General features: G+C 35.6%; 1 protein-coding gene across 1 annotated transcript in view; it reads right to left on the bottom strand.

The window, feature by feature from the left end:
* The window catches only part of VPS13B (vacuolar protein sorting 13 homolog B), an 876,795-nt gene that overhangs the window by 427,647 nt on the left and 424,710 nt on the right, over positions 1 to 24,438 (bottom strand). Inside the window, exon 24 of the mRNA XM_031669315.1 lies at positions 12,609 to 12,829. Within this exon, the coding sequence (XP_031525175.1) occupies positions 12,609 to 12,829 (221 nt within the window). The remainder of the gene's footprint in view (positions 1 to 12,608; positions 12,830 to 24,438) is intronic.

The raw sequence follows: 24,438 nt of genomic DNA, 5'->3' as shown, positions 1-24,438 counted from the left end.
GAAAACGAAAAAGAAAAAGAAAAAAAGAGAAGAGAAGAGAAGAGAAAAGAAAAGAGAAAAACAAAAAGAAAAAGAATATTTAAATATTTTGGATAACAGTCCATTGTTTGAAAAATGTCTTGTACATACCTTCTCCAAATGCCTGGCTTTCTGCTATCTCAATGTGTCCTTCAAAAATTATTGTTTTTAAACTTGATTATGCCCAATATCAAGATGAATAAGCCCTCAACGATTTGAGTCTTCCAAACTATGAGAAGATATATCTATCTATTTATTTTAGGCGTTAAGTTTTCTCAGCAATGCTTTATGGTTTTCAGGATAGAGGTCTTAGGTATCTTTTGTTAGATTTATTCATTTATGTTTCTTGGATTTAGTAAAGAGTGAAATTGATTTCATTCCATTTTCCAGTTGTTTGCTGCTAGTACATAAAAATACAATCAGTTTTAATACATTAACTTTGCCTCATAAAAGCTTGGTGAGTTTTGTTAGTTTTAGTAACAGTTTATTAGACTCCTTTGGGGTTTTCTATAAAATATGTTATATGTAAACAGTTTTACTTCTTCATTTCTTATCTTTATATCTTTTATTAATTTTTCTTAGTTTATTGTAATGGTTAGGAACTCTAACATGATACAGAATAGAGTTGAAAGCAGAAATCATGGGTTTTTTCCTGATCTCAGTGGGAAACAATTCAATATTTTACTATTATGTATGATATTTACCATTGTTTTCCCTTATATGATCTCTATAAGTTTGAGAATGTTACCTCCTACTTGTAATTTGCTGAGACTTCTCATCATGAATGTATGTTGAATTCTGTCAAACGTCTCACCTGAATTTATTGAGATGATCGTACGATTTTTCTCCTTTGTTTTGTTATTATGGTAAATTATATTAAATGACTTTTGAATGTTAAACCAAACTTGCATTTTTAAGATAACTCCTAGTTGGCCATTATATATTGTGCTTTTTAGATATTGTTATCTTTGATTTGTTAACATTTGGTTAAGAATTTATGTATCAATTTCATGAGGGATATTAATACCTAATTTCCTTCTGTTGTAAAATCTTTTTGAAGTTTTGTTATTAGAGTTATGCTACCTTCATAAAACCAGTTGGGCAAGGATGCTTCAGCCTTTATTTCTGGGAAAACATTTGTGTAACATTTATGTTATTTTTTCCAGAATATTTTATAGAATTCGTCCATCTAGATTGGAAGTTTTCTCCATGGGAAAGTTTTTGACATCACATTCAATTTTGTTAAAAGATATACAGCTATTTGGATTTGCTCTTTTCTTCTTGTGTCAACTTTGACGGAATTCTTTTCCAATGAAAATTTCCATTTCATGTAAGTTGTTGCATTTGTTGGCATAAAGTTGTTCATTATTCTTTTATTACGCTTTTAATGTTATCAACAACCCTTTATTCATGATATTAGTAGTTTGCATTTTTTCCTCCCCCTCTATTATTTCAGTACAGCTACGGAACTGTCAATTTTGTTGATCTTTTAAAAGAACCAGTTCACGGTTTTAATTTTCTATCTCTTGCTCATTTTTGTTAACTGTTCCATTCATCTCTGCTCATATCTTTGTTATTTTCTTCTTTTTACTTACTTTGGGTTTCTCTTGTTCTTTTCTTAGCTTTCTAAAGTTGAACCTTAAAAGGCTAAGACCTTTCTTCCTTTCTAATTATGTCTTTAAAGTTATATTTCCCTCTAAACACTGCCTTAGCTTATCCAGGTTTTTTAGTGTCATTCAATATTTTCTAATTTCCCAAATAATTTTGTCTTTGTTCCACAAATTATTTAGAAGCATGTTGTTTAATGTCCACATATTTAAACTTTTTCTAGCTATTTTATTATTATTAATTTCTAATTTGACTGAGGTCAAATAATACTTTCATGTGATTTTAATCCTCTTAAAAATGAGACCATGTACACCTGTAAAAAAGTACATCCCACGATTGTTGGATATACTGTTTTATAAATGCCAATTAGATCAAGGTGAGTTCATAGTATTTTCATATCTTCTAGATCTTCAATTATTTATTTTTAATCCAGTTGTTTTATCCACTACTGAAACAGGTGTTATAAAAATTTCTTACTATGATTCTAGAATTATCTTTTCCCTTCATTCTGTTAATTTTTGTTTCATTTCACTCTATCTATGGTAACATGCTTTTTATTTATTTTATCTAAGATTAAAATAAGTAAGTCCAGTCTTCTTATGCTGACTGTTTGTATGGTGTATCTTTCACTATGCATCTATTTATGATCTGTTTCTTTATATTCAAGTAAAATACAATGTTAGGAATTATACAGTAGCATCTTGCTTTACTTCCAACTACAGATCATTGCCTTTTACTTGGAGTGTTTTGAGCGATAATTTGTTAACTTTCTCTGTAAAGGGCCAGAGAGTAAATATTCTAGGCTTTGTGGGCCATACTGCTCTTTTATTCAATTCTGCAAGTATAGCATGGCAGAAACCATAGACAATATGTAAAAAATGAGTGTGGCCAAATTTGGCTTATGTGTATTAGTTTGCAGATTCCTAATTGAGACCATAAATATTTCATGTAATTATTAATGTATGTGGCTTAGCTCTATTATTTTATTTTTTGTACTGTTTTACCCTCCATTTTTTGTTCCTTTGTTACTTTTTCCCAACTTCTTTTGGCTTCTTTGAATATGTTTTAGTATTTAATTTTAATTCCTCATTGGCTTTTTGGCTTTATCCTTTGGTATTTTTGCATTTTCTTATTACTTGGGCTAAGAGAGTAAACCATACGCACCTAATCTTTCAGTCTACTTAAGAGTTTATATTGTACCACTTCATATGATATGTAGAAACTTGGCAACCATAGATCCTTTTACTCTATCTTCCTCTAGCCTTAATGCTATAGTTGTCTTGTATGTTACATCTACATACACTGAAAAAACCAGCAGACAATGTTATGCTTTTTGCTTTCAAGCATCATACATATTTTTAAACAGTTTTTTTAAATTATTTACCCAGCCGTTTACCCTTTCTGTTGGTTTTCCTTCACTCCTGAAGATCTAATTTTATATCTAGTATCATTTTCCTTTACCCTGAAGAATTTCCTTTAGCATTTCTTGTAGAATAGAGCAGCTGGTAACAAACTTTCGTAGCTTCCCTTCATCTAAAAATGGGTTTATTTCTCTTTCATTTCTGTGGGGTATCTTCACTAGGTTAACAGTTCTTTTATGTTAGCACTTCCAAAATATTGTTCCAATGTCTTCCGTCTCTTATGATTTTTAATGAGAAATCTGTTCTCATTCAAATGATTGTTTGCTTATATGGAATGTGTCTTTTCCTATAACTGCTGTCAAAATTTTTTAAAATTTATCTTTGATTTTCAATATTTTAATCACAATGTGTCCAAATGTTTGTCACTTTGGGTTTATCCTGTTTGGGATTAGGTGAACTTCTTGGACGCGTAAAAGACTATCTCTTTCCCCAAATTTGCAAAGTTTTCTGTAATTATTTCCTCTTTTTTTTTTTTTTTTTTTTTCTATCCCAATCCTTTATCTCCTCTCCTTCTGAAACTCCAAGTAGAAAACAACATTGGACTTTTCTATTCTATAACTATTGGAGCGCTGTTCATTTTGTTAAAAAAAACCTTTTTCCTTTCTTTTTCAAATTCAGTAATTTCTACTGATCTATGTTCAAGTTTAGTAACTCTTTCTTCTATCATCTCCAGGCTACCTTTAAGCCCACACAATATGGTTTTCTTCCTTCAGGTACTGTATTTTTTAGTTCTAAAATTCCATTTGATTCTTTTTATACTTTTTATTCCTCAATTGAGATTTATTACCTTTTCATTCAGTATGCTTTTGTTTACACCTCATAAAAATTTCTAAAAGCTGCCTTAAAGTCGTTTTGCAATTCAATTATTTTAAAACAAGCTGAGAACATGCATTTATGTGGGGGTAGTCAATTGCTTGTTTTTGAATTTTTCCTAGAGTATATAGGAATAATCAGTGGGAAAGATAGGCTGAGGGAACCTATACTGTCATGCTAAGAGATCTCTTATGTTTTCCTTTTTAACAACTTCTGTGATAAAGGGTCTAAAGAAGTTGAATCTGTTCCTCTACATTCTATCTAGCAGAGCTGCCATAACAAAGTACCATAAACTGGGTGGGTTAAAACAACAGAAATATATTGTCTCAAAGTTATTGGAGGTTACAGTCTAAAATCAAGGTATCAGTAGGGCCATGCACCCTCTGAGATTCTGAGTACAATCCTTCCTTGGCTCTCTGCCTAGCTTCTTCTGGTGGGAACTAGCCACCTTGGGTGTTCCTTGGCTTACAGCTCCACTAGTTCAATCTTTGCTTCCATGTTCACATGACAATTTCCCTGTGTATCTTTACATCATTTTCCTTTTGTATAAGTCTATGACCAAGTTTTTCTATTTTATAAGGATACCAGTCACATTGGGTCACCCTAATAACCTCATTTTAACTTACTTCTGTTACAAACCTATAACCAAATAAGGTTATATTCTGAGATACACAAGGTTAGAACTTCAACATATATTTTTGCGGGGACACAATTCAACACATAACAGTTTCCCTTCCTTTTAAAAACACTTTAAAGCAACCGTTAGCAGTAGCACTCAAAGAGTACTCTCAAAGAAGGAAACTCATTTCATGATTATTTTCTTCTATATCACTATGGGTATAATGGAAAGGCAAATGGCCATTAAACTGAAATATTTAGTATCATTCAAAAGTATTCACTACTGATTCTAAAATAAATGAACAAGCACTTTGAGAGGCTGAGGCAGAAGGATCACTTGAAGCCAGGAGTTCAAGATCATCCCAGACAACAAAGCGATACCCTGTTCTACAAAGAAATAAAAATGAAATAAATTAGCTGGTCGTGGTGGCATGTGCCTATAGTCACAGCTACTTAGGAGATTCAAATGGGACAACTGCTTGAATCTAGAAGTTTGAGGCTGCATGAGCTGTGATTGCACCACTGCACTTCAGCCTGGGGGACCAAGCAAGACCCTGTCAAAAGAAAGAAAAGAAAAAAGGAGAGGGGAGGGGAGGGGAGGGGAGGAGAGGAGAGGAGAGGAGAGGGAAAGGAAAGGGAGAAAGGAAAGAAGGGAAAGAAAGGAAAGAAAAGAAGAAAGAAAGACAGAAAGTAAGAAAGTTAATATAATGGAGGATGAGTTCTTCAGTTGTTATGATAGTGTTCTTTTAATACAGCTGCCTTGTCATAATTCTAATTAAATGCATTTTTATAATAAGGCTCTTACCAACATATTATTGGGTTTAATCTTTTCAAAGTACACAAATACATATGAAAGTTAAATCAAACAGTATAGTATATAGTAGGGAGAGGGAGGCAAGAAGAAGAGAAGAAAGGATGAGGATGGTTTCAAAGAAGAGGCTCTATAAACTATGGAATGCAAGCTGATAGTCTAAAGAGAAGTATCACTTAATATAGGCGATGAAACAGAGTAGGGAAGCACACAAACAAAAATATAGTTAATTGTCACGTGAGAGTAAAATGTAAAACATTTAACATTTATCACTAATACTGCTTCATAAAAAGTGAATTAAACTCCCAGAGCAAGATGGCCGAATAGGAAAAGCTCCAGTCTCTAGCTCCCAGCACGAGCGACACAGAAGACAGGTGATTTCTGCATTTTCAACTGAGGTACCGAGTTTATCTCACTGGGGAGTGCCAGACAATCAGTGCTGGTCAGCTGGTGCAGCTCGACCAGCAAGAGCTGAAGCAGGACGAGGCATCACCTCACCTGGGAAGCACAAGGGGGAAGGGAATTCCTTTTCCTAGCCAGAGGAACTGAGACACACAACACCTGGAAAATCGGGTAACTCCCACCCTAATACTGCACTTTACCAAGGGTCTTAGCAAATGGCATACCAGGAGATTATATCCCACACCTGGCCGGGAGGGTCCCACACCCACGGAGCCTCCCTCATTGCTAGCACAGCAGTCTGCGATCTAACTGCAAGGCAGCAGCAAGGCTGGGGGAGGGGCGCCCACAATTGCTGAGGCTTAAGTAGGTAAACAAAGTCACCAAGAAGCTCGAACTGGGTGGAGCCCACAGCAGATCAAGGAGGCCTGCCTGTCTCTGTAGACTCCACCTCTGGGGACAGGGCATTGCTAAACAAAAAGCAGTAGAAACCTCTGCAGATGCAAATGACCCTGTCTGACATCTTTGAAGAGAGCAGTGGCTCTCCCAACACAGAGGGTGAGATCTGAGAACGGACAGACTGCCTGCTCAAGTGGGTCCCTGACCCTGGGGTAGCCTAACTGGGAGACATCCCCCACTAGGTGCAGACCGACATCCCACACCTCACAGGGCGGGGTACACCCCTGAGACGAAGCTTCCAGAGCAAGAATCAGACAGGAACACTCGCTGTTCAGCAATATTCTATCTTCTGCAGCCTCTGCTGCTGATACCCAGGCAAACAGGGTCTGGAGTGGACCTCAAGCAATCTCCAACAGACCTGCAGCTGAGGGTCCTGACTGTTAGAAGGAAAACTAACAAACAGAAAGGACACCCACAACAAAACCCCATCAGTACGTCACCATCATCAAAGACCAAAGGCAGATAAAACCACAAAGATGGGGAAAAAGCAGGGCAGAAAAGCTGGAAATTCAAAAATTAAGAGCGCATCTCCCCCTCAAAAGGAACGCAGCTCATGGCCAGCAATGGATCAAAGTTGGATGGAGAATGACTTTGACGAGTTGAGAGAAGAAGGCTTCAGTCCATCAAACTTCTCAGAGCTACAGGAGGAATTACGTACCCAGCGCAAAGAAACTAAAAATCTTGAAAAAAGAATGGAAGAATGGATAACTAGAATAATCAATGCAGAGAAGGCTATAAACGAACTGACAGAGATAAAACCCATGACACGAGAAATACGTGACAAATGCACAAGCTTCAGTAACCAACTCGATCAACTGGAAGAAAGAGTATCAGCAATTGAGGATCAAATGAATAAAATGAAATGAGAAGAGAAGTCTAAAGAAAAAAGAGGAAAAAGAAATGAACAAAGCCTTCAAGAAGTATGGCATTATGTGAAAAGACCAAATCTACGTCTGATTGGGGTGCGTGAAAGTGAGGGAGAAAATGGAACCAAGTTGGAAAACACTCTTCAGGATATCATCCAGGAGAACTTCCCCAACCTAGTAAGGCAGGCCAACATTCAAATCCAGGAAATACAGAGAACGCCACAAAGATACTCCTCGAGAAGAAAAACTCCAAGACACATAATTGTCAGATTCACTGAAGTTGAAATGAAGGAAAAAATGTTAAGGGCAGCCAGAGAGAAAGGTCGGGTTACCCACAAAGGGAAGCCCATCAGACTAAAAAACAGCAGATCTCTCTCTCGCAGAAACTCTATGTTTAGAAGAGAGTAGGGCCACATTCAACATTCTTGCAAAGAAAAGAATTTTCAACCCAGAATTTCATATCCAGCCAAACTAAGTATCATCAGTGAAGGAGAAATAAATCTTTACAGATAAGCAATGCTTAGAGATTTTGTCACCACCAGGCTCAAGTTCCTACAAAAAGATCCTGAAGGAAGCTCTAAGCATGGGAGTGAAATTAACTGGTACCAGTCATTGCAAAAACATGCCAAACTGTAAAGACCATTGATGTTAGGAAGAAACTGCATCAACTAACGAGCAAAAATAACCAGCTAATATCACAACGCATTGGTGATCGTCTACACATATCAATATTAACCTTAAATATAAATGGACTAAATGGCCCAATTAAAAAGACACGGACTGGCAAATTGATAACGAGTCAAGACCCATCAGTTTGGTGTGTATTCAGGAAACCCATCTCACATGCAGAGACACACATAGGCTCAAAATAAAGAGATAGAGGAAGATCTACCAAGCAAATGGAGAACAAAAAGCAGGTTGGTAATCCTAGCTCTGATAAACAGACTTTAAACCATCAAAGATCAAAAGAGACAAAAGAAGGCCATTACATAATGGTAAAGGATCAATTCAACAGGAAGAGATAACTATCCTAAATATATATGAACTCCAATACAGGAGCACCTAGATCTATAAAATGCCTAGAGACTTAGACCCATACAATAATAATGGGAGATTCCCCAACCACCGTCAACATTAGACAGATCAATAAGACAGAGCAACAAGCATATTCGCAATTGAACTCAACTCTCTACACCAAGTGAACCTAATAGACATCTACAGAACTCTCCACCCCAAATCAACAGAATATACATTCTCAAGCACCACATCACACTTATTCCAAAATTGACCACATAACTGGAAGTAAAGCACTCCTCAGCAAATGTACAAAACAGAAATTATAGCAAACTGTCTCTCTGTAGACCACAGTGCAATCATCAAACTAGAACTCAGGACTAGAAACTCAATCAAAACCGCCAACTACATGGAAACTGAACAACGTGCTACTGAATGACTACTGGGTACATAACTTAAATGAAGGCAGAAATAAAGATGTTCTTTGAAACCAATGAGAACAAAGATACAACATACCAGAATCTCTGGGACACATTTAAAGCAGTGTGTGCGGAAATTTATAGCACTAAATGCCCACAAGAGAAAGCAGGAAAGATCAACAATTGACACTCTAACATCACAACTAAAAGAATGAGAAAAGAGCAACACATCTGTTAAAAGCTAGCAGAAGGCAAGAACAACTAAGATCAGAGCAGGAACCCAGGAGATAGGGTATACAAAACCTCCAAAAAATCAATGAATCCAGGAGCTGGTTTTTGAAAAGATCAACAAAATTGATGGGACCGCTACAAGACTAATAAAGAAGAAAAGAGAGAAGAATCAAATAGACGAATAAAAATGATAATGGGATATCACCACTGACCCCAACAAAATACAAACTACCATCAGAGAATACTTCATCAATTCCTACTAAATAAACTAGAAAATCTAGAAGGTTATACTTCTTGACACTTACACTCTCCCAAGACTAAACCAGGAGGAAGTTGGAATCCCTGAATAGACCAATAGCAGGCTCTGGAAATTGAGGCACACTAATAGCCTACCAACCAAAAAGTCCAGGACCAGATGTATTCACAGCTGAATTCTACTCAGAGGTACAAGGAGGAGCTGGCACTATTCCTTCTGAAACTATTCCAATGAATAGAAAAAGAGGAATCTTCCCTAACTCATTTTATGAGGTAATATCATCCGATACCAAAGCCTGGCAGAGACACAATAAAAAGGAGAATTCAGACCAATATCCCAGATGAAATGGATGCTAAAAATCCTCAATAAAATACTGGCAAACCAGATCCAGCAGCACATCAAAAAAGCTGTCACCATGATCAAGTGGGCTTCATCCTGGGATGCAAGGCTGGTTCAACATACACATATCACACAAATGTAATCCAGTACATGTCAGGAACCAAAGACAAAACCACATGATTATCTCAATAGATGAAGAAAGGCCTTCCACAAAATTCAACAGCCCTTCATAAAAACGCCAATCAATCTGCCAGTATTGATGGTTCCACTTCAAAATCATAAGAGCTATTTATGACAAACCCACAGCCAATATCATACTGAATGGGCAAAAACTGGAAAAATTCCTTTGAAAAACTGGCACAAGACAGGATGCCCTCTCACTAATTCTATTCAACATAGTGTTGAAGTTCTGGCTAGGCAATCAGGCAAGAGAAAGAAATAAAGGTACTCAGTTAGGAAAAGAAGAGGCAAATTGTCCCTGTTTGCAGATGACATGATTGTATATTTAGAAAACCCCATTGTCTCAGCCCAAATTCCTTTGCGGCTTGATAAGCAACTTCAGCAAAAGTCTCAGGATAAAATTAACGTGCAAAAATGACAGGCATTCTTATACACCAGTAACAGACAAACAGACAGCCAAATCAGGAATGAACTTCATTCACAATTAGCTTCAAAGAGAATAAAATACCTAGGAATCCAACTTACAAGGATGTAAAAGGACTCTTCAAGGAGAACTACAAACCAATGCTCATGAAATCAAAGAGGACACAAAACAAATGGAAGAACATACATGCTCATGGATAGGAAGAATCAATATCGCGGAAAATGGCCACTGCCCAAGGTAACTATAGATTCAATGCCATCCCCATCAAGCTACCAATGAGTTTCTTCACAGAATTGGGAAAAACTGCTTTTAAAGTCCATATGGAACCAAAAGTATTCGTGACGCCAAGACAATCCTAAGTCAAAAGAACAAAGCTGGAGGCATCACACTACCTGGACTTCAACTATACTATAAGGCTAAGAAATAGCCAAATATACGGTACTGGAAAACAAAACAGAGATATAGACTAATGAACAGAACAGAGTCCTCAGGAAATAATACCACCACATCTACAGCCATCTGATCTTTGACAAACCTGAGAAAACAAGAAAATGGAGAAAGGATTCTATTTAATAAATGGTGCTGGGAAAATTCACAAGACATAAGTAGAAAGTTGAAACTGATCCTTTTCCTTACTCCTTTATATGAAAATTAATTCGAGATGGATTAGAGACTTAAATGTTAATCTAATACCATAAAACCCTAGAAGAAAACCTAGGTAGTACCATTCAGGACATAGGCACGGGCAAGGACTTCATGTCTAAAACACCAAAGCAATGGCAACAAAGCCAAATGCATACCCGATCTAATTAAACTAAAGAGTTTCTGCACAGCAAAAAAGAAACTACCATCAGAGTGAACAGGGCAACCTACAGAATGAGAACATTTTTGCAATCTAATGCACCGACAAACGGGCTAATCCGTGAACCTACAGCAACCCAAACAAATTTACAGGAAAAAAACAAACAACCCCATCAAAAAGTAAAAGATATGAAAACAGACATTTCTCAAAAAAGAAGAAATGCATACAGCCAACAGACACATGAAAAAATGCTCATCATCACTGGTCATCAGAGAAATGCAGATCAAACCACAATGAGATAGCATCTCACACCAGTTAGAATGGCAATCATTAAAAGTCAGGAAACAGGTGCTGGGAGAGGATGTGGAGGAATAGGAACACTTTTACACTGTTGGTGGACTGTAAACTAGTTCAACCATTGTGGAAAACAGTACATTCAAGGGTCTAGGAACTGAAGTGCCCATACATCTCCAGCCATCCCATTACTGGGTATATGCCCAAAGGATTATAAACTATGCTAAGAGAAGACACATGCAATAATGATGTTTATTGCGGCACCATTCACACAGCAAAGACTTGAATCAACCTAAATGTCCCTCAGTGACAGACTGGATTAAGAAAGTGTGGCACATATACACCATGGAATACTATGCAGCCATAAAAAGGGATGAGTTTGTGTCCTTTGTAGGGACATGGATGCAGCTGGAAACCATCATTCTCAGCAAACTATCGCAAGAACAGAAAACCAAACACCGCATGTTCTCACTCATAGGTGGGAACTGAACAATGAGATCACTTTGACTCGGGAAGGGGAACATCACACACTGGGGCCTATTATGGGGAGCGGGGCGGGGGGAGGGATTGCATTGGGAGTTATACCTGATGTAAATGACTAGTTGATTGGTGCTGATGAGTTGATGGGTGCAGCACACCAACATGGCACAAGTATACATATGTAACAAACTTGCACATTGTGCACATGTACCCTAGAACTTAAAGTATAATAATAAAAAAAATAAAAAATAAAAAAAAAATTTTTTTAAGTGAATTAAAACAAAACAAAAAATTTTGAGAGAAAGAGTCTTGCTTTATTGCCCAGGCTGGAGTGCAGTGGCTACTCCCAGCTGCAATCATAGGACACCACAGCCTCTAACTTCTGGGCTCAAGTGATCCTCCTGCCTTGGCCTCCTGAGTAGCTGGGACTACAGGCATGTGCCATCAAGCTCAACTAAGTTGAACCTACTTAAAAAAACACTCTTTAAAAACTGGCTTATAACAATTAATGCTACGATAAATATAAATTTATCACTATTGACCTAGAGTGTCCAATAATCTTCTAAAAAGGATTATTTTAAAATATAACTCTAAATAGTATTCAGCTTTGACAATCTACCAAGAAAATATAACACAGTCTATTTGAGGTTAAGTAAACAAGTGCTAAATTTTATGCAACTAATTATTTGTGTAAACACAGGTGATCTGAATTCACAGTAAACTGTAAAATTAGAAGATACAGCATGATTGGTCTATGACAACTGAAATCTTTTTCTTTTTAAAAATATTGCATCATAAGCAAAGAAGTTCTGAGTGAGAATCTGAATGAAAATTACATTTGATCAGTTCAACAGACTCTTCCAGTTTGACAGTAAAATAGTTCTTCAGTGTTTAAAAACATTACATCTGCAACTGATTTCATGCCATCGGCCAAAAGATACATTTGTGCTGCCACCATTACATTTTCAGAAGAGTTTAAATTACACAACTTGAGAGAGCTTCAAAGCAATTCTTAATCTAACCACCCTGATCTTGATGGCCAAGTTAAAAATAATTTAGGATACTTAAGAGAAGAGAAACCCTTCAACAAAAAGGATAACAATTGCTTTTAAATCACATTACTTTAAATTTCCTTTCATAAATCAAATGTACCAACCTGGGGATTAGAGCATTTTATCTCTAGTGACTCTAGGTCAACATGGAGACAGACAACAAATGAATGTCGTGTATCAGGTCCCGTAGCAAGTAGTTTTTGAGACGTGACAGCTAGAGTGGAGGTGCAACCCATAGGTTCCACTAGGCAAAGTGTCACTTGTTTTCCAAGAAGGGTATATATGCTGAAATGATGTAAGCTGATCGTCCAAGGAAAAGCATCACCTGATATAGGGGACAAAAGGGAATAGGGAAGCACACAAACAAAAACACAATTAATTTTCACTTGACAGTAAAATGTAAAACATTTAACATTTATGACTAATACTCCATCATACAAAGTGAAAATAGTTTTCCTGAGACCAAAGTGCTAAACAATATACAAGCTACTTAAAATTCTTTCAGTAATTATATACACTACGAACCATACATTAATATAAATTAAATATATGGGATAAAATTAAAAATAAAAGTTCTAACAACTTCTTCCCTTACCCTAGTTTGTTGTATCGTGAAACTGTTGGGGACGAATGTGCCATACCTTGGAGGCCAGAGAAAACAGATCAAATTACGTAAATGGAAGGTTTTATCTACGGTACTGAAAATGACCATAGATCTTGCCATGGAATGAGAAAGGAAGAGAATAAACAATCTAATATGGTCTGTTGGATCACCTGCATCAGAATCATGTGGGATGCTGGTTTAAAATAGAGGTTCCTAGGACTTTAGACTTTCTTAATCAAAACCTCTGATGGTACGAACCAGCATGAATTTTGATATGTTCCCTAGATTATTCTTACATTTGAGTTATTTTTAATTAAAATGCACTTGATAAAAAAATTGGCATTCATAAACTTCAGGATTAAAAGCAAAATTCCCTTTCTATACTTTGAGCTTTTACTAACTTATCTCAGGTAAGATTAATTTATTAATATAAACTTTTGAGATAAAGCCATTTATTTCTTGTAAATATAGGAAAGTAATTTTGAACTTTTTAAAAGTCCATTTAGCATTAGAATATTTTTAAACATTTATTATGGTGATATCAATTTGATATCATTTGTATTTTGGACTTTACAATTCTACTAGTGTTTGTCAGTACAGAGAGTATAACACGAACATCATTTTTAGTAATTCAATTAAGTTAGAACAAATTGAGGACATTTATTTTCTAACTAGAGAGGTAATAGACACCATACTGCAGATAATTTTGGAAATTATGTAAGAAGAAAATATCAAAACCATTCATAATTTACCTTCTATCTTGCCACTCCCAATAATAAATACTATTAACACTTAGTTGTATTTCCTTCATATATATTTTTCCCCCTATGGGGGATGGATGTGCCCAGGCAGAGATTAGATCAGAGATCACACTGCACTTGTAGTCTTACCTTGTTTTTTCACTGAAGAAAAAATACCAAGTGAATTACTAGGTAGATCATACTATAAATATTTTAGAGGAATCTAAATATATATTCAATACTCAGTAGGTACCAGAAGATACATTCTTATAAGTCTGAATATTAAAAATGTCTTGACCAAATATAGTTAGTAAAATTGTCATAAAATTAGAAACTTTGAAATTGAGACTTGCATAATAAAATAAACCTAGCAACATAGTTCACAATAACTTGACTGGAAACAATGATAACTGCGTAATATGTGGTCAGCACTATGGTACTTTGCCTGTCTTAAGATTTAAAATATTTTTCCCCCTAGGAAGAACGACAAACTAAATCATCTGTAACTAATTCTAAAATTATTTTAAAACCTACATCAAATTCCATGCTATTTAAAAATGAAGGCTCTGCCAAATTTGTCTTAAAATATTTTGGAATGATTTCAGATTACATATTTTAAAGCTGGTAGTGAGCTATATATATTTTTTCAAACCTTATTTTATCCAAGAAATGCTAAATGGTGGTTATGTTGGATGTAAGAGCACGAAATTTAAATTTCTTAAATTTTTAAAAATCCCAAATAACACTGGTACTATCACAGTTATATTTCTGCTGCTTCTTTGGAATCAGATTAAGAAATTGAAATTGGGCATATCATACTCTAACTTCTAAAAAAAAAATACACCTTTTAACGTACTACTTAATGTCCATTTATTTAGCATACAGATTGTTTTAAAAAGCACACTATACCTAGAAGATGAGATGTTAACATACAATGATAAAAATTCCACAATTTCCCACTGTGAGAAAAATTCACAAAACACATTAATTGCACAAGTACTCCTTTCATACACACACACCAGAATAAAAATACCTTATCGACTTATAATACTGGCAAAATAATGTTCTGGGTACTCCATAAAATATGTTCAGACATCCATGACTGGTCAGAACCACAAACTATTCTGAGAACTTCACGTAGTTTTCTATCAATCTGGGCTGACCTTCGCGATTAAGATTTTTATTGTACTTGGAAAGTTGTAATGCTATAATCTAAGTCTTTTGTTTCAGAGAAAATATTGCTGGCAGAATTTAAACACTTTCAAACAAAATGTCTAAAGAATAATAAAAAAAGAACAAAGCAGGAACATTGAGAATCCCATTTGTATGTGAATTTGTTACCCCTCTATATTATCATTAGAGAAAAGAATACAAACAAAACAATTCTCAAGAAAATGATAACCAAACACTGATGTAATTCGGAACAAATAATGTGAAAGAAAGTGAATATGACAGAAAGCTTTGGGACAAATTGAATAAATAAAGAACAATCAGTGAGACTATGCGTTACATGTGTCAACGCCAAGGGGTGGAGCAGGAAGGAGGTCCCCAAAGGAACATATTAACTTACAATTGAGTGAAACTTAAAAAGAAAATTACAGTGGATTTCTTTATATTGTATCACATGTTGCCGATTTTACACCATGCTATAATCAGAAGATTATAGTTTACACGACACAAAAATAATTTTAATAATATAGATATTTTAAAAAAAAGTTTTTGTCAATGTTGCGGTTAATGAACAGTGACTATTTATACAAATCCTGATCACAGAAACATAATTTATGATCCCAATCTTTTTTGGTAGGAATCAATACAGAAAAAAAGTGTATGTACTTGAGGCCAGTTTGAGTCACCTTACAAATATCCATTTAGCAAATGCAGAAAGAATGTTGGTCAATGTTGGAGACACTTTCCTCAGTTTTCCTTGTTTTCATTACCTTAGTCACTGAATGTTTGTCAAAAGCATCAACAACAAAAAAATGCCTTCCTCTTCTCCCAGTTTTTTCTCTTACAGTCAACAAACCAGTAAGACTCAGACAGGTTTGTATTTCAAATATGAACTAGTATAACCAGGAACATTCTACCACCTATTGTGAGTGTAACACTTGAGAGAAAGATGTACTACAAATTTAAATAGGCCAAAATTGCTGAGAGTGTTAGCCCAAACTAGTTAGCACTTAACTTATTTAAAGACAGTTAAGGCCGGGAGCAGTGGTTGACACCAGTAATCCCAGCGCTTTGAGAGGTCGAGGTAGGCAGATTACCTGAGGTCAGGAGTTCAAGACCAGCCTGACCAACATGGAGAAAACCTGTCTCTACTAAAAATACAAAAAGACTAGCCAGGTGTGGTGGCGCATGCCTGTAATCCCAGCTACTTAGGAGGCTAAGGCAGGAGAATCTATTGAATATGGGAGGCAGAGGCTCCAGTGAGCCAAGATCATGCCATTGCACTCCAGCCTGAGCAACAAGGGCGAAACTCCATCTTAAAATAAAATAAAATAGACAGTTAAGATAAAGTGCTTGTTAATTCTAAGTGATGTTAATTTAAGTAATAGATACTTCAAAAAAAATCAAGACATTATAAATGATATCTAGCCCATCTTCATAGAAGAGGAAGACAGTTGAAAGGCATAGAAAGAAAGGAAATGAAAATGAGCAACCTACAGTTTTATTTGTGCTGTAACTAAGATTCTACATTTGGAATACTGTTTTGTAGGAAATATGAAATGTATTGCATGTACAAAATATAATAATAATGATAGTAATAAGATAATTGATTTCAAATTTGTGAAAAATCTTTTACATATAGAAATCCATGTTACTAATAAAACTATTATTTACTTCTGAAAGTCATTACTGGTTTAATCATGACTTGTTCATCAACATTTCATTATTCATAAAGAAATACAATCCTCTAAGATTGTCTAAAACATTATTTCAATAGTAAACGATGCAAAACTAGAATAATCACTGTTTTTAAAAGAAGAAGGGACTGAAAAGAATAGCATTGCCCTTCAGATAAAAAGGTATTAGTAGTTACCCTATAGTTTTGCTAAAAATGTGAATATTATAACAATGTGTGACTTAGGGTAAATTGGTATTGAAGACTCCTACTACTCTATAAGACAAGATCCTATCAGTAACATCAGTGCCATGGAATGGATAGCTGTCTTGTGGTCAGCAGAGGCTGGTATAACAAAATACCATAGACTAGTGACTTAAACAACAGACATTCATCTCTAAGAGTTCTGGGAATTCCAGCATCAAGGTGCTGGCAGATTTGGTTCCTGGTAAGAACACTCTCTGAAGCTGGAAAACAATTAGACAACCTTCTTGCTGTGTTCTCACACGACAGAGAGAGAGGAAACTCTGGTATTTCTTCCTTTTCTTCTTAAGGTACTAATCCCACTGGCTCCAATCTCGTGATGTCACAGAAACCTAAATACCTCCTAAATGCCTCACCTCCTAACCATCACATTGGATGTTAAGGGCTCAACATATGAATTTGAGGGAACACAAATATTCAGTCCTTAACATTAGTACAGGCATAGCTAAAATGGGTATCTGGGCATATAAGAAAAGAACAAAGAAGTCAGGCATGTGAAAATCTTACAGATTTGTAAACTATCAGTGAAAGATGATAGCTAAAGTTTAGGAAAGCTGTACATAGGAAGAATACCTGTGTTTAAGAGAAAGGCAGAGGAAAGGGAAAAAGAGCCCATGAAGAATGTTCAGAAAGAATGGCCAAGATCCACAGAAAACCAAAAGAGAGTGGTTATCCAGAAGTTAGGAAGGTATTCAAGAAGGAATCAAGCAATGATGTCAAGAATTTAAAAAAGTTCTATTCGATTTGACAGCTAAAACGTTTTGTCCTGATTGGATAAGCTGAAAAGATATCTTGATATTCTTACATGCCAACATGGGGAAAATAAAGAGTTTATAAGCAAGTTCTCTAAAACTACAGTGCATAGCATATAGTACACAAAAGAAAGAGATGGAGGGAGGGAGGGAGGGAGGGAGGAGGGGAAAGTTAGGAAGTTGAAAGAAAGGAAATTGGAAGGAAGGAAGGAAGGAAGGAAGGAAGGAAGGAAGGAAGGAAGGAAGGGAGGGAGGGAGGGACGGAGGGAGGGAGGGAGGGAGGGAGGGAGGGGAATGAATGAGTAAAAATGGCTGGGTCTTAAGCATTGGCGGCAGTATAAGGATTGCTTCTAGTAAGGTAGATTCTTTTGTTGAACAAATATTCTGAGTTAAAATTATGTGACCTCATTCTAGGATCTAGGGACACAGCACTGAGCAATGCACACTCATTGTTTTCACAGAGCTTGCATTCTAGTGGTAGAAAGATAATCAACTATTAATCAACTGATATTTAGTACGTCAATGTTGATAAAAGCTCTGGAGAACAATTAGCAGGGTAATGGGACACCAGTTGATGGTGGTGTCATTTTAAGATACCATACTCTAGTAAGGTCTCTATGAGAAAGTGGAATTCTTCGAAGAGTGAACTGTGGAACTATTTGGAAGAGAAATATTCTATGATAATTGCAAAGGCTCTTTATTAGGAATTTGATGGGTCTGGGTGAGAAACTGTCAATGCTTTCACTCGCTTCCACTGAAGTAATATGAAGGTTGCCTGTTGAGTAGGGAAAACAATTAGACAATCTTAAAGAAATTGGTAAAAAAAAAAAAAATTGTCATAGCTACTATAAGGAATGGAAAGACATTAAATAAGTTAGAAAAGCTTGCAAAATTATTAATGAAAGTCAGAAGTAATTTTTCCTAAATATCGTCAGGAACGTAAGAAGAAAACCTCAGATGTCACAGAGTTGGAAAGATCCAAAGCTGGACTTCATTTCATGAAAATGAAAATCTGAGAGAGTATGTAATTATACATTTGTGCTATTCATTGCACAAACTCTGCCTACCACACCCACAGTTGTCTTCAGTATAAAGCAGTCACCAGTAATTCTTTCTGCATAGGTCACAATGCATTGCATTTCCTTACTTGTAATGGGGCCAATCTAAGGAGACAGTGAAATGCAATCATTTCCAGGCTAAATATTTAAAAAAAAAAAAAAAACCAAAACCAACTAGTAATATATGAAGTAGCTTGAGAAAAGAAGAGAATTTGGGTTAGACTTGCAGTTATGGCCAAATAAGCAGTTTTTTAAAAATCATCTTTCCAAAAATAAACTGCAAAGCTAGATATAGTTGATACAACATTTAACAAAAAACACAACCATTTCAGTACTTTGGGATTAAAATAATGAGAAAAGCATTTATGCTTGAAGAACTGTTGAACTTTGGATAAGAAAAGTGAGAATCTGTGATGTTCTTGCATGAGGCCATTTCTATCTCTACCACAGAGGAGGTTCTACAAGGCAAGCTATGAGGACTGGTGGCATTGCTGCCATGATCAAAGAGAGGTCACTTGATTTGAAGTGGTGAACAATGTCCACACTCAGCAATACTATCAGTGGAAACTGGTAACACTATCAAAGAAGGAAAAAAAAAACTGTCAACCAATAATTTTACATCCAGTAAAACTATCCTTCAAAACTAAAAGTGAAACAAAGATATTCTCTCATAAACAAGCACTCAGATTATTTAATGGTGTCAGATCTTCCTTACCAGAAACACCTTGTCCTTCAGTCTTTCAGGTGTTAACTCCAATGTACAGAAAGAAACGAAAAGCACTGGATATAACAAATATTTGGGTTATATGAAGACTCTACAGATACAGTATTCGTCATTTCTCCTCTTAAGTACTTGAAAATGCTACTGAATATATACAACATTTATAACACTGTAATATGGGGTTATATTACATGTAGATATAATATATGTGTCAATACAGGGGGATAAAGATTAGATATAAATTAGAACAAATTTTCCATAATTCACCAGAATTAATTTAGGAGTTTAACTGAGGTAGAATATAAATTCAAGTCATAATACAGTTCCCAGAGCCACCATTAAAAATATACATAGTAAAAAAATGAATAGAGAAAATGAAATGGTACACTAAAATACAGATACAAAGCACATAAAGTAGTAAAAGGGGAACAGAGTAACAAAAAAGGCAGGAAAAACAGACAACGAATAGCAAATTACCAAGTGAGTTCAAATATATTATTATTACACTAAATGAAAATGTTAAAAGCCGCATTTAAAAATCAGAGATTGTCAGACTGCGTTAAATAGCAAGATTAACAAAATACTGTTTAAACTAGAAACACTTTCATTCAAAACCAAAACTAAGTTAAAGTAAGAAGATGGAAAGAGGTATACTATTAAACTACAACCATAAGAAAGTTGAAGTAGCTATAATTAATAACAGATAGAAACTAATTTAAGACAAGAAGTATTACAGAGACAGGTATTTCATAATAATAAACGGGGCCAACTTTTAGTAAAACCTAACAATTATAGGTACATACACATCTAACAACAGAATCTCAAAATACATTATGTGCTACATAACAATGTTTCACTTAGTGACAGACTGCATATACAATGGTGGTCCCATATGATTCTAATACCATATTTCTATTGTACCTTTTCTATGTTTAGATACATTTGAGATAAAAAAAAAATACTTGCCATTATTAACAATTAATACTTATCAAAACTTGCAATTGTCTATTCAGTACAGTTCCATTCTGTACAGGTTTGCAGCCTAAGAGCAATATGTTTTACCATAGATGGGCTATAGCCTAAATGTAGAGTAGGCTATGTTATCTAGGTTTGTATACGCATATGCTATAATGTTTGCACAACAACGAAATTGCATAATGATGCATTTCTCAGAACATATTAAGTGACTCATGACTGTACATGAATCAAAAACTGACAGAATTTAAATGATAAAATAGACAACTAAAAAATAACACTTGAAGATTTAAATATCCCACTCTCCATAATTGATAGAATAATTAGAAACTCAATTAAGGTGATAGAAGAAATGAACAGGTTTATCAACCAACTCAACGTAACTGGCATATATATTAATAAAATGCTGCAGCTAAGAACTGTAGAATACACATTCAAGTGCCTATGCAACAATCTCCCAAACAGACCATATGCTAGACCTTAAAACAAGTCTTAATAAATGTAAAAGAATGAACATCATATAAAGTATATCATCTGACCACAATGGAATTAGATTAGAAATCAGCAACAAAAAGAAATCTGTGAAATTGTGAAATATTTGGAAGTTAAACAACACATTTCTAAATAACCCAGGGGCCAAAGAAGAAATCGTAAGGAAAATAACAAAATACTTTAAAGAAAATAAAAAATGCGAGAGGCTGAGGCAGGAGAATGGCATAAACCCGGGGGGCGGAGTTTGCAGTGAGCTGAGATTTGGCCACTGCACTCCAGCCTGGGCGACAGAGCGAGACTCTGTCTAAAAAAAAAAAATAAATAAGAAAATAAAAAATGTAAATATATCACAATTTCTGGGATGCAGCTTAAGTAGTGATTAAAGAGATATTTATAGCATTAAATGCCCACATCATATGGGAATAAATTTCTCAAATCAATAATCAAAGCTTTAGCCTTAAGATGAGAAATAATAAAACTAAAAACAACGCTATTAAAACAGAAAATAATAAAGATTAGAGCTGAAACCAATGAAATGAAAAGGACAAATGATAGGAAAAAAATCAATGAAATTAAGTTATTTCTAATGGATTATCAAACTGACAATCCTTTAGTTTAACTAATGCAGAAAAAAGGGATAAGTCACAATTATCAGAATGAGGAATGAAAGAATATCATTATTAACTCTTCAAAAGTAAAAGAGATTAAAAGGGAATGTTAAGAACAGCTTTATGCCAACAAATTAGATAACTCAAGATGAATATATAACTTTCTAGAAAAATACAAATTACCGGCTGGGCACAGTGGCTCATGCCTGTAATCCCAGCACTTCAGGAGGCCAAAGTGGGCAAATCACCTGAAGTCAGGAGTTTGAGACTAGCCTGGCCAATAGGTGAAACCCCAACTCTACTAAAAATAATTAGCTGGGCATGTTGGTGAGTGCCTGTATTCCCGGCTACTCAGGAGGCTGACGCAGGAGAATGGCTTGAACCCAGGAGGCAGAGACTGCAGTGAGCTGAGATCACGCCAGTGCACTCCAGCCTGGGTGACAGAGCAAGATTCCGTCTCAAAAGAAAAAAAAAAAAAAAGAAAGATACAACTTACCATAACTGACTAAAGAAGGAAGAAAATCTGTATAGACCTATAAGAAAGAAATTAAATTATTAATTTAAAAACTTTTCATCGAAAAAAGTTCTACCAGTTCCACATGGCTTCACTGGTAAACTGTATCAAACATTTAAGGAAAGAATGTCAATCCCTCATACATGCTTCCAAAAGTAGGACAGAATGAAAGACTTCCAAACTCATTCTTTGAGGCTAGCATTAAGTTGACATGAAAAGCAGACGAAGTCACTACAAGAAATTTACAGACTAAAACCCCTTAATAAACATGGATACAGAAATCCTTAAAAAATATAGCAAATCATATCCAGCACCATATAAAGAGGATAACACCCTATGGCCAAATGAGATATAGTTGAGAAATACTAGGTTCACACGATTGATTGTTAATTATATATAAAAATTAATTATATAGAATTGGTTAATGTAATACACAATAGTAACAGCAAAAAGTATAGAAACCACATGATATCAACAAATTCAAAAAAATTTTGATAAAATCAACAAGCAATTCATGATCTTTTAAAAGGTTTCAATAAAATGGCTGGTGTGATGGCTCACACCTATAATCCCAGCACTTCGGGAGGCCAAGGTGGGAAGATCACTTGAGGTCAGGAGTTCAAAATAAACCTGGTCAAGATGCCGAAACTCCGTCTCTACTAAAAATACAAAAATTAGCTGGGCATGATGGTGCACGAGAATCACTTGAACCCAGGAAGCAGAGGTTGCTGTGAGCCAAGATTGTGCCACTGCACTCCAGTCTAGGAGACAGGGTGAGACTCTGTCTCAAAAAAAGAAATAAATAAAAGGTCTCAATTAAACTAGGAATAAAAGGGATCATTCTCAAAATGATGATGGGCATCTCTGAAAAACTCACAGCTACAATCATTCTTAATGGTGAAAGACTGAATGCTTTCCCTCTAGGATTGGGAATAAGGCAAGGATGTCTGCTCTCACTATTTCTATGCAAAATTACACAAGAGATTCTGAAGAAAAAAGTAAAACTGTCTTTATTCACATATGGCATGATTTAATATATTGAAAATCCCAGAGAACAAAAAGTAAAGACAACTAGAACTAGTAAACCATAGTTCAGCAAGGTCTCAGGATAGAAGAAAAATACAAAAAATTCAACTGTATTTTTATATACCAGGAATAAAGAATACAAAAAGAAAAATAAGAAAATAATTCCATCACAATAGCATCAAATAAGTAAAATACATAGGAATAAATTTAACATAAGAAGTATAAGACTAGTATACTGAAATCTGCAAAACATTTCTGAAGATCTAAATAAACATTCTGTGTTCACAGATCCAAAGACTCAATAATGTCAAGATGGCAAATTTTCCCACTTGATCTACAAATTAAAATCAATTCCTACCAAAATTCTAGCAGTCTCTTTTTATAGAAATTGATAAACAGATGTCAAAATTTTTATAAAACATGAAAAACAGCCGGGCGCGGTGGCTCAAGCCTGTAATCCCAGCACTTTGGGAGGCCGAGACGGGCGGATCACGAGGTCAGGAGATCGAGAGACGATCCCGGCTAACATGGTGAAACCCCGTCTCTACTGAAAAATACAAAAAAAAAAAAAAAAAAAAAAAAAACTAGCCGGGCGAGGTGGCGGGCGCCTGTAGTCCCAGCTACTCGGGAGGCTGAGGCAGGAGAATGGCGTAAACCCGGGAGGCGGAGCTTGCAGTGAGCTGAGATCCGGCCACTGCACTCCAGCCTGGGTGACAGAGCAAGACTCCGTCTCAAAAAAAAAAAAAAAACATGAAAAACACAGACAAAATAATTTCAAAACAGGAGAAGAAAGTTGGATGACTTATATCAGCGGCCCCCACCTTTTTGACACCAGGGATTGGTTTTGTGGAGAAAATTTTTCCATGATCTGGGGTTAGGGGGTGGTTTGGGGATGAAACTGTTCCACCTCAGATCATCAGGCATTAGTTAGATTCTCATAAGGAGCACGCAACCTAGATCCCTCGTATGCACGGTTCACACTCCTATGAGAATCTAATGCTGTCACTGATCTATCTCACAGGAGGCAGAGCTTAGGTGGTAATGCCTACTCACCCACCACTCACCAGTCCACGTCCCATGTGTTGGGGACCTCTGACTTACATGACCTAATTTCCAAACTTACTTTGACATTTCAGTAATCAAGACTATAATACAGACACCAGGACAAGCATTTATATCAATGGATCAGAAGTAAGAGTCCAGGGGGAATAAATTATATTAATGATAAACTGATTTACAACAAAGATGCCAAGACAATTCAGTGGAGAAACGATAGTCTTTTAAACAAATAGTAATGTGACAATTGTAATATCCACATGCAATAAATGAACTTAG

Source organism: Papio anubis, chromosome 8 (genome assembly GCF_008728515.1).
Source record: "Papio anubis isolate 15944 chromosome 8, Panubis1.0, whole genome shotgun sequence".
Lineage (NCBI taxonomy): Eukaryota > Metazoa > Chordata > Mammalia > Primates > Cercopithecidae > Papio > Papio anubis.
The sequence above is the reverse complement of the archived record's forward strand: the minus strand, read 5'-3'. Positions and strand labels throughout refer to the sequence as shown.